At 47.0% G+C, this 12,294-nt stretch overlaps 1 protein-coding gene across 3 annotated transcripts in view; it reads right to left on the bottom strand.

The window, feature by feature from the left end:
- FKBP6 (FKBP prolyl isomerase family member 6 (inactive)) overlaps positions 1–1,977 on the bottom strand; it is a 147,898-nt gene extending 145,921 nt beyond the window's left edge. For 2 of the 3 annotated variants that reach the window (XM_075333273.1, XM_075333275.1), the window contains exon 1: positions 1,832–1,977. In XM_075333273.1, coding sequence (XP_075189388.1) covers positions 1,832–1,909 — 78 coding nt within the window. In that variant the 5' untranslated portion in view covers positions 1,910–1,977. Of the gene's footprint in view, positions 1–1,784 lie in introns of all 3 variants that reach the window. The other variant, XM_075333274.1, reaches the window with a different exon arrangement.
- Positions 1,978–12,294: the final 10,317 nt, after the last annotated feature.

The following is a 12,294-nucleotide window of genomic DNA, read 5'->3' as shown; positions in this document are numbered from 1 at the left end:
AAGAACAGCACAAACCTGACAGGCACGGCCAGCTTTCCATTCCAGACCGCTACTCTCAGATGCGTATCCTGTATGTGTGCCCTAAATGTCCCAACCCCTTTGGCCATGTGCCCACGGGAGAAAATACCTGCGGATTTTCTATATTTTCCAGATAAATCCACAGGTTTGCACAAGTACAGACTCTCCCCATGTAATCCTATGGGATGTGGGGAGTGCTGGATCAATGCTGCAGTATTTGTATCTACAAAAATGCTGTGGATTTCCTGCAGCTGCACGTAACTGCATGTCAATTATTCCTATGGAATGATCTGCGGAATTCCTGCCTTTCCACTATGGAGATAGAGGGCGGGAATTCTGCACTGTTTCTGCAGGTTTACCGCAAGAATTCCGCAGAAATACCGCAGCAATGGTTAGCTGCGGATTCCAGGTAGTTGCTGCGTGAACCTGCACAAAAGTCCACAGGTACGATCTCCCGTGGGCACAGGGCCTTTAATGCCACTAATCGTCAGAAACACCTATCAGAGGTGGTGCAGGAGAGGACTCGGCCACTGGGACTAAACACTGGATTTTTTTGGTGACGCCACCTGTGGTCACTTGTTAGGCTACTTTCACACTTGCGTTGAACGGCATTCATTGCATTACATTGTGTAACGGATGCGTTGCATATAATATGCAAGTTTGAAACACTGCACTCTCAATTCAAAACGAAGTATAAAAAGACCAACAGATTTGTTTTTTTCAATCAAAGATTTCTTTTGTATTTTTATTTTTAAATGATATAGATAGAAAATAAGTGGAAAATAATTTGTATCTATATCATTTAAAAATAAAAATACAAAAAACTCTTTGATTGAAAAAACAAATCTGTTGGTCTTTTTATACTTCGTTTTGAATTGAGAGTGCAGTGTTTCAAACTTGCATATGATAGTCTGGACCTCTGTCCACTCACTAGCACCTCTAACCTATTTATAGCTGAGTGCACACCATATATCTCTAATATGCGTTGCATATAATGGCACACCGGATCGTACAAAACAACGGAAAGCTTTTTTTTTTTTCTTCTTTACAGTTTTACCGGCAGCAGACTATTGTGAACGATCAGCTGATCACCCGGCGGCGCTCAGCTGAGAGCTCTCACACGCCGGGGGCGCTCAGCTGAGAGCTCTCACACGCCGGGGGCGCTCAGCTGAGAGCTCTCACACGCCGGGGGCGCTCAGCTGAGAGCTCTCACACGCCGGGGGCGCTCAGCTGAGAGCTCTCACACGCCGGGGGCGCTCAGCTGAGAGCTCTCACATGCCGGCGGCATTGCACGTGCAGTGGAAAAATAGAGGTTTCCGCCGCTCAAAAAAAGTTACGTGCTGCGTTCATTCCGCCCGACGCAGCATCAAAATAACGACGCTGCGTCGTCCAGCGGATGCAACACTGACAGTTGCGTTACAGTGCGTCGTCCATACAAGTCTATGAAGAATAGCACAGTGCGTTAACGGACTGCGCTATTCTCCATAGTGACTGACTGCGCTGAACACAAGTGTGAAAGTACCCTTACTTTTTAACAGGGCAGTGATGAGGCAGTAAGACTTTCTATAGGTGCAGTTGAGGCGTTATTTTCGTTAAGCCGCCATTATCAGTGGGTTTTGGGCACGTTAGTCACCGGTCATTGCCAGCAGGCCGGTCTCTGATAGTTTGCTTCCTGCCCTGCTGCCTCCATAGAGTCTCCTATATACTACATGACGCCTGTCCCGCCCCGCCGTGTCCTCCGGTAACGTCAGCATTGTGCACAGTACCATCCGGATACAGCGGAGGAGCGGCCACCCATGCGCTCTGCTCTCACCAATCCCGGGCCGCCTCTGCCCCGCGGGCCGCCGGGACTGCTCAGAGATGCCTGGCGAGCTCTTCCTGCGGCCTCCATTACGGCTCTTCCCGCCACCACGTGACCTCCCCGATCATAGATCGGGCGTTCAGCCGTCCACTAGTAATGGCGGGAACTATCAGCCAATCAACGCTCAGCTTTGAAAGTGAGAGCAGCTGCTCAATGCTCATCCAATCAGTACGACCCTTTCACATAGCGTCGGTGAGTCAGAGATAATGACGTGGTTGATTTTGCAGATTTTCCCGTTTAATTAATTAATATTGTGATTGGAATGTGCTGCAGAGAAACAGCAGACTGTCAGCCATGTGTGCTATCGTCACCAGGGCTGCATGGCTTGCGGCTGATGTAAAGCCATAAATGGCGGCCAAAGAGCTTGTGTTAGGCCACAGCCCAACATCAGATATAGCACTAGTAAATGCCAATTATTAGACTATTTGATTCACAAATTATCACAAGTACACATAATATCCTGCAGGCCCACAGGAAGGAATTGCACACAAAATATCCTTACCCCTTCACACGTCCGTGAAACACGTGCGTGTTTGGTCCGTTTCCGTATATACCGGAGACACTGACAAACGTGCACCAATGTTAATCTATGACTGTGGTCACACGTCCGTTATTTCATTATGTGCGTGTCCGTGATCCGTATGTGTTTGCGTTTTGCACGGATGCATGTCTGTTTTCTGCACGGAGCACGCACACGTGGACACAATGAAAGTCTATGGGTATGTGCACACACGTTAGTAAACACGTATGCATCTACCTATAGTCCGTGTCCGTTTGGTGTTTTTATTTCTAGTGATGTCGGCCATTCTTTCTATTTCTGTGTATGTCGGTCAATCTCCCTGAGTCCGTCGGTCGGTCTCTCTGTCTGTCTGTCCCTCTCTCACAGTCTGTCGGTCAGTTTCCCCCCCTCTCTCATACTTACCGCTCCCCGATCACCGGCGCGGCGCTGCACGGCATTCACACTGCTGCGGCGGCTTTTACTATTTTGAAAAAGCCGGCCGCTCATTAAACAATCTCGTATTCCCTGCTTTCCCCGCCCACCGGCGCCTATGATTGGTTGCAGTGAGACACGCCCCCACGCGGAGTGACAGGTGTCTCACTGCACCCAATCACAGCAGCCGGTGGGCGTGTCTATACTGTGCAGTAAAATAAATAAATAAATAATTAAAAAAAACGGCGTGCGGTCCCCCCCCAATTTCAATACCAGCCAGATAAAGCCATACGGCTGAAGGCTGGTATTCTCAGGATGGGGAGCTCCACGTTATGGGGAGCCCCCCACCCTAACAATATCAGTCAGCAGCCGCCCAGAATTGCCGCATACATTAGATGCGACAGTTCTGGGACTGTACCCGGCTCTTCCCGATTTGCCCTGGTGCTTTGGCAAATCGGGGTAATAAGGAGTTAATTGCCTCTGGGACCCTTATTGCTCCTGATGAGGTATTAAAGACGCTGCAGCCTTCGCTATTTTCTTACCGCACGGACCCCACAACTAATTAGGCTATGTGTGCACGCTGCCTTTTTTTCTGACCACAAAGATGTAGCGTTTGTGCATTTTTGCCCACAAAAAACGCACAAAAACGCACCCGCAGTAAAAACGCATCCAAAAATCGCATGCGTATTTGTGCGTTTTTTGCTGCGTTTTGTTTGGTTCCTGCATTTTTTCCAATGCATTGCATGGGTGAAAAACGCTGGCAAAATGCAGAAATAATTGATATGTTGCATCATTTTGGTCACCACAAAAACGCACCTCAAACAAAACTGCACTGTGCGGACAGCAAAAATGAAATGTCATAGACTTTGCTGGGGAAGGAATTGCATGCAGTTTTGAGGCTAAAAACGCACCCGAAAAACGTGCAAAAAACCGCAGCGTGCGCACATACCCTTAAGGGTGCTTTACACGCTACGACATTGCTAGCGATGTCACGAGCGATAGCACCCACCCCCGTCGTTCGCGCGACATGTGGTGATCGCTACCGTAGCGAAAAATATCGCTACGGCATCATCACACGCACATACCTGTTCAGCGATGTCGCTGTTGCTGCCGAACAATCCCTCCTGCAAGGCGGAGGTGCGTTTGGCGTCACAGCAACGTTAACGCGACGTCACAGCGGCGTCACAAAACGGCCACCCAATACAGGAGGAGGGGAGGAGATGAGCGGCCGGAACATGCCGCCCACCTCCTTCCTTCCTCCTTTCTGACGGACGCAGGTAGGATGATGTTCACCGTTCCTGCGGTGTCACACACAGCGATTTGTGGTGCCGCAGGAACGACGAACAACCTGCGGAATGAAACACCAATGACATTATGATTTGGAGCGACGTGTCAACGATCAACCGTTTTTGCGATCGTTGATCGTCGCTCCTAGCTGTCACACACTGCGATGTCGCTAACGACGCCGGATTTGTGTCACAAACACTGTGACCCCGACGATATATCGTTAGCGATGTCGCAGCGTGTAAAGCACCCTTTAGGCTGTTCAGGGAACGCAGATGCTGGCACCAACAATATGGCTATGTGCACACGCGTTTTTTGACGCTGCGTTTTTGTGCGTTTTTGGCCGCTAAAAACGCACAAAAACGCAACTGCGTCGAAAAAACGCGGCAAAAAACGCACGCGTTTTGCCGCGATTTGGTGCGTTTTTTTTGCTGCGTTTTGCTGCGTTTTTGCTCACTTTTTCGTCCTTATGCGTTTTTTATCAGTGAACAAAAAAAAAAAAGGTCTGATGTCATTTCCTTCTTCAATGTGTTCTTCATTCTCCACTAGTGTATGCAGAAGAGCAGACAGCTGCAGAACTACAAGGCTCAGCATCCTCGATCCAATAGTGTATGCAGGAGAGCAGACAGCAGCTGTCGAACTACAAGGCTCAGCATCCTCCATCCAATAGTGTATGCAGGAGAGCAGACAGCAGCTGTCGAACTACAAGGCTCAGCATCCTCCTTCCAGGACTGTATGGAGGATTTCTTTGCCCCCCCCAAAAAAAAAATGACGTGGGCTTCGCCATATTTTTGTATGCTAGCCGGGTACAGCAGGCAGGTACGGGCTGCCCCCAACCCCCAGCTGCCTATTTGTACCCGGCTGGGAACCAAAAATATAGGGAAGCCCTTTTTTTCTAAATTATTTCATGAATTTCATGAAATAATTTAAAAAAAAAATGACGTGGGCTTCGCCCAATTTTTGAGTCCAGCCGGGTACAACTAGGCAGCTGGGGATTGGAATCCACAGTGCAGGGTGCCCATGCTTTCTGGGCACCCCCGCTGTGAATTGCAGTCCCGCAGCCACCCCAGAAAATGGCGCTTTCATAGAAGCGCCATCTTCTGGCGCTGTATCCAACTTTTCCGGCTGCCCTGGTGACGGGTGGCTCGCCGGGTAATAATGGGGTTAGGGCTAGCTGTATATTATCAGCTGGCCCTAAGCCCGAAATTCATGGTGTCACGCCAATATTAGACATGGCCACCATGAATTTCTAGTAAAGATAAAAAAAAAACACAACACAGAAAAATATTTTTATTAGAAATAAAACACAACACAATTAGTGACTCCATCTTTATTGAAATAAACCCCCCCTCCGCAGTAATCCTGGGTTAGGGTCCCGCGCCGTCCAATCCGGATCCAATATCATCTGATCGGTTTGCTGGAAGGCAAAGCGATCAGATGATGTGTCAGGTTCCAGGATGTGAATCCCATCACACATCAGCTGATTGTATAAAAGCCGATTATGCAATCAGCTGAAGCATCAGTGCAAAAAAAAAAAAAAAAATAATACTCACTTATGTGCTGAATACCGGCATCTCCTGGAGCGATGGGGCGGGAGTCTGATCCTGTCCGATCGCTGCAGCAGCTGCCGGTAATCAGGGATGAAGTCTCCTGACGCATCCGCTGATACCGGCCGGGCGCTCGCGTCACCGCGATACTTACGATCACCTGATGCGTCAGGTGACTGCATCAGGTGATCCATCGCCAGGTCCTGCATCCATCGGAGCTTTCCCGGCCGTCTGCACACAGCCGGAGCGGGGGTGGCGATACCGTGAGAGGAGATGGGAGCGGGCATGGCACCGCGAGGCTGCAGACAGGTGAGTATAACTTTTTTTTTTTTTTCTACTGTTAACTTTTGTTTTCGCAGCCGCTTCCACCTCCCGCCCAGACATGGCGCCGCACGGCAGCATACATGCCCAGGACGGGAGATGGAAGCGGCGGTGACGGTACCGGGAGGATTCACGCTTCTGTATATACTGACAGAAGTAATCCTCTTCCTGTACACGTCACTTTGCTACCCACCTCCTGCGCTTATAGCTGCGTTTTTGGTCTTAGAAACGCACCAAAACGCAGCTATTTGCGTTTCTCATTGCGTCTTTCAACATCCCATTGAACTCAATGGATGAAAAGCGCAGTGAAAAACGCGGGAATAATTGACATGCTGCGTTTTTGTGGTCACCACAAAAACGCAGCTGAAAAAAAAACGCTGTGTGGGGACAGCAAAAATGAAAACTCATAGACTTTGCTGGGGAAGCAAAGTCATGCAGTTTTGAGGCCAAAAACGCACCCGAAAAACGCGCAAAAACGCCGAGAAAAACGCACCGTGTGCACATAGCCTAAAACTACTTTATTCTCAGTGACTTTTGGGGTTATTAAGCTTGGACCTACAATGATAACAAAGTAATGGTGCATCCTAGCGATACCATAATTTATAGAATGGTAAAAACCCACTAAAATGTCACCACTTTCTTAAATCACCTAAAGTTTGTACCACAGCAGCCACATTGGAGCCCCGTGTAGCCCACTGGGACTATGCTCGAAAACTGGACCTAGCGACTACACATTGATCGCTCCCTACATAGCACTGGTCAGATGAATTACCCAGGAGAGTCTGTCTCTCTGACTACGCCTCTTTCTGCTCAGAGGATTCTGCACATGTATCCATAGTCAGCATGGGAACTTGAATGCGAATGGTGTGGTATCGAGCGAGGCCTACTACATCAGTACACATCATCACTGGAATCAGGGTGTCTTCACCTATATCATGCTGCTCTCAGATTAGGTGGCAGATTCCCTTTAAGGCTATTAGCTTAGTCTATTATCCTGCAACGTTTATTCAGAGGACTGCAAAAAAATACAAAAACATGATGCTTGAGTCAATTTTCCAAAACTCCTTCCCAACTACAAACACGGCAATCCAAATAAATCCCTAATTTCACAATGCAGCTCTAGGAAATGTTATAACTATAATTTGTAATATCCTACACAGTCAAGAAAGGCATGCACGCCCCAAAAACTACTTCAGGGCAGGCATATCATAGTCTCAACAAAACTCTGTGTGCACATATGCTTATATACAATGGTATCACCACTGATTTTCGAGTTGTGGGTATTGAACACGTGAAGCCACTACTAAGTGAGGGAGCTTTAAAACGAAAATTAACCAACAGGGAAACTTGGTGGATGTACAAATTAAGGCCTAAAACACACATCCGTGAAAACCACGTCCGTGTAAAACGGGCCGTTTTTCGGGGCCGTTTTCCGTTTTTTAGATCCGTTTTTATGGTATGTGTGGCCTGCGTATGTATCCTGTATGCTAGCCGTATGTGCGTGTGAAATGTCCGTGTGTGCGTGTGAAACTTAACTGACATGTGTTTGTGTTGTCCGTGTGGAATGTCCGTGTGTGATGCAAAATGTTATTTACTACATGTCGGCAGACAGCAGACAGAGTAGCACGATGAGAATGAACTCAGGTGAACTTCACCCGACTTCATTGTCATGCCGCGGTTCTGTCTGTGTGCCGTGTACTGATTAGCGGTCACCTGTGAAGGATTCACCGGTGACCGCTAATCCCCCAAGTGACTGAAGTGTCCCCCCCTCTCTCATACTCACCGATCCCCGATCACCGGCGCTGCACGGCGTTCACACTGCTCCTGCGGCTTTTTCTAATTTGAAAAAGCCGGCCGCTCATTAAACAATCTCGTATTCCCTGCTTTCCCCGCCCACCGGCGCCTATGATTGGTTGCAGTGAGACACGCCCCCATGCTGAGTGACAGGTGTCTCACTGCACCCAATCACATCAGCCGGTGGGCGTGTCACTATGGAGTATAGAAATAAATAAATAACTAAAAAAACCAGCATGCGGTTCCCCCCAAATTTAATACCAGCCAGATAAAGCCATACGGCTGAAGGCTGGTATTCTCAGGATGGGGAGCTCCACGTTATGGGGAGCCCCCCAGCCTAACAATATCAGTCAGCAGTCGCCCAGAATTGCCGCATACCTTAGATGCGACTGTTCTGGGACAGTGCCCGGCTCTTCCCGATTTGCCCTGGTGCGTTGGCAAATCGGGGTAATAAGGAGTTATTGGCAGCCCATAGCTGCCAATAAGTCCTAGATTAATCATGTCAGGCGTCTCCCGGAGATACCTTCCATGATTAATCTGTAAATTACAGTAAATAAACACACACAACTGAAAAATCCTTTATTAGAAATAAAAAACACAAACACATTCCCTGGTTCACCAATTTAATCAGCCCCAAAAAGCCCTCCATGTCCGGCGGAATCCAGGATGGTCCAGCGTCGCTTGCAGCTCTGCTGCATGAAGGTGACCGGAGAAGCAGAAGAAACCGCCGCTCCTGTCACCTCCACGCAGCAAATGAAGAGAGCCGCGTGATCGGCTGAGCTGTCACTGAGGTTACCTGGATCCAGCTGTGGATGCAGCGGTGGCCGCGAGTAACCTCAGTGACAGCTCAGCTGATCGCGCTACTCACCGCCGCTCCGGTCAGCTCGACGCATCAACTGAGGTGAATGGCAATTTTTTTTTTTTTTTTGTTAAAAACTTCAGATTTTTTTTTTTTTTTTACTACCTAGATAAAAGTAAAACTATACATGTTTGGTATCTTTGAACCTTGTACTGACTGGGGGATCATACTGCCAGGTCAGTTTTACCATATAGTGAACATGGTAAATAAATAAAAAACAAAAAACAATCGTGCAATTGCACTTTTTTTTTACAATTTCACCTCACTTGGATCTTTTCACACTTTCCAGTACAATATGGTGCAGAATAAATGGTGTCATTCAAAAGTACACCTTGTCCCGCAAAAACCAAGCCCTCAGATGGCTATATTAACGAAAAAATAAAAAAGTTATGGTTCTTGGAAGAAAGGGAAGAAAAAATGGAAAATTGCCCGGGGGTGAAGGGGTCATATGAATTCAATTAGCCTTGACCCACACCACCAATTACTTTCATAATTGAAAGAGAATGTGCTGGGAGTGACCATTTGCTTTTGAAGGCTATCCAATATCATGTACTGTATATAAGATGGTTGTAACATCTAAGTCTTATATTTGCAATGACTAAGGCTCCTGAGCCGAAACGCTCCTGCGCTGTTTTTATATGATTAGCTGCGACTTGAAAATTTTTATGTTTTGCCTATGGAACTAATAAATAGTGTTTTTCTCAAGATTGTTGCGCTGAACAATTTTTTATCTAATTAGCCTTATATACCTTATAGTACAGTGGTGGTTATAAAGAAATCACAAGTAAGATTTGAGTATTGATCTTTGATAAATTTATATTTAGGAAAAAGTAGACCCCTAACATCCACTACTACTTCATTCTAGTGCAAGTAAGTTCAACAGCTGCTTAGCAGGAAATCCAAGTAGGTAAGTAAGACGGTAATCCCAACTTTCAAGAGCATTTGCTAGTAATGGTGTTTCCAGTTTAAAAAAGATACCTTCTTTCTTCCAAAAATAGTGCCACACTTCTTCACAGGTTGGGTATGGTATTGCAGCAAAGCCCCATTTGCTTCAATGGTGTAGAGATAAATACTAGACACAAGCCATGGACAGCTAAAGCTGTGGATTAGAAGTATGCCACTGGGTCTGGGGTATAAGATGGGACTTCGAGTCCAGAGAAACTATGCTTCTAAGGGCTCATGCAGATGACCATTCCGTCTGTCCTGTTCAGTTCCTGTATTTTGCGGACCTACTGTCAGTACCATCTTTTCATTGTCTTTTGTGTAGGATGGGATGGCAGACAGAAGCACTTCCGTGTCCATCCGATCCTACAAAAAAACAGATCGGATGCCGTATGTCTGTTCTGTTATTATGGAACATGTCCTATTCTGTTCAGTAATAACGGACCGTGACTCAATACAAGTTAATGGGTCCGCAAAATCCCCGGAAGCCACACAGTGGCACTGCAGTGTGTGTCCCGCTCCCGCGGCTGCCCACACTGCAGTGTGTCAGTATCTGCCTGCCCTGCAGTGTGTCAGTATCTGCCTGCCCTGCAGTGTGTCAGTATCTGACCGCACTGCAGTGTGTCAGCAGCTGCCCGCACTGTAATGCAAGCAGCTGCGGGGATGATGAGCGTTGCTGTCAGGAGGTTAGTAATGTTCATTACATGCGGTGATGAAGTCCTGCACTCCTGACGTCAGCGCCTGTCACTGAATTCTATGCCCGTCTCGTTCTCAGATCACCTCTCGCGGGCGGCCCGAGACTGTGACTAGCGGTGACGTCACGGGCCGCTTGCGAGAGGTGATCTGAGAATGCGGCGGGCATAGAAGTCAGTGACAAGCGCTGACATCAGGAGTGCAGCGGCGTACATAACCATAGGTAATATAACTAACCTCCTGAAGTCAGCGCTCGTCATGCCCTGCAGTGACCTGACCTCATGATGTTAGCTCAGGTCACTGCACTGCTCTACCAGCCAATGGGGAACGTTCTGCTCTTCATTGACTGGGACAGTGAGTATTGATCGTCTTGGGACCCACTTATTGGATTACTTTGGACCCAGTATTTGTTTTTTCTTTCCAATAAATTGGTGAAAGAGGGAATGTGTTGGGGAGTGTTTTTTCAAATAAAAATTTGTTTGTCGTTTATTTTATTTTTTATTACTGACTGGGTTAGTGATGTCAGATATCTGATAGATGCCGTGACATCAATATCCCCAGGGCTTGATGCCAGGTGACATTACAGATCTGGTATCAACCCCATATATTACCTCGTTTGCCACCGCTCCAGGGCAACAGGATGAGCCAGGTAAAATCCCAAGACTGTCGCAATTCCGGCCGGCTGCATTCTGATATTTTTAGGCTGGGGGGGCTCCCAATGATGTGGGTCTCCCCAGTCTGAGAATACCAGCCAGCAGCTGTGAGGCTTTATCTTGGCTGGTATCAAAATTGGGGGGAACCGCACGCTGTGTTTTTTTTTTTTAATTATTTATTTATTTATTGTTCTGTACGATATAGACCCACCCACCAGTGGCTGTGATTGGTTGCAGTAAGTCAGCTGTCACTCAGCGTGGGGGCGCATCTGACGGTAACCAATCACAGACGAGGGGATGGGTGAATATGAGGCTAATGAGCGGCCGACTCGGGAAGATCAAAGAGCTGCTGCGGTAGCAGTTTGACAGTCGTGCCGGTGATCGGTGAGTATGTAGTGCTTGCTCCTACCCCTTTGCCCCAGATTCTGTTCGCCATAGACTTTATATGGGGACTAACATCTGGCCAAATACTTTGGACTACATGTAACTCTCCTTCTGTTTTTTTGCAGTCCGCAAAAAAAACCCGGACGTCACACGGATAACACACGGACCGTATACTGAACGGAATGGGATGGATGCGGTTGTCACACGGATACATCCGTAAAAAACAGGACTTTTTTGCGGACCGCAAAAACGGAACGGTCGTGTGTGAATGTAGCCTAAGTGGAATAGAACTGCAGCCTTCACCAGTTTCTTAGTGCCCTATGATACTGTCAATATTAGTAGAATTAATCTTTTTGCTCCTTACAGTATCTCCCCTTCAATATTAGCTTATGAAGGAACAGCACCCAGCTCACATGACTGCTAGATAAAGAGGCAGTGGAGCCGTTACACACAGGTACATACATTCCCAAGGACCGCGCTGGCTGCTCATTGACCCTACAGCAGGTATGTTTCTCAGATTTAGGATTAATCCAGAGATACTTCATGTACATTTCTTGTATTTATAATAATGGAACCAGTTTTTACCACAAAATTGATCTTTCCAACTTACATACTTTGCACTGGAGATCATAAAAAAAACACTGGGCAAAATGGGCACATCATACATATGTCTCAAAGAAGTCACTAATGACTACGAGCTTCCTGGCGATGCGGGTGCATTATGGATCCCAAGGACATATATTTTTAACATTGAAAACATTTCTGGATGGGACATAACATAACAAAGCCAGTGTTTACCTTATCCTGATCATTTACTACACTCTTTTATTGCCAACTCAGTTTATGTACTGTTTCATACATAAAGAGACCAAATCATTATAGCTGCCTTTTTTGTCTGGTTTTATTACTATACCCATTTAAAGGGAGCCAACCAGCAGGATTTTCATATACAGAGTAAAGTCAGGGCTATACTCGCACTAGGATGCTGAATGTAAACATAGCTTTTG

This window comes from Anomaloglossus baeobatrachus, chromosome 2 (genome assembly GCF_048569485.1).
Source record: "Anomaloglossus baeobatrachus isolate aAnoBae1 chromosome 2, aAnoBae1.hap1, whole genome shotgun sequence".
Classification (NCBI taxonomy): Eukaryota; Metazoa; Chordata; class Amphibia; order Anura; family Aromobatidae; genus Anomaloglossus; species Anomaloglossus baeobatrachus.
This window is presented reverse-complemented; position numbering and strand designations above follow the sequence as displayed.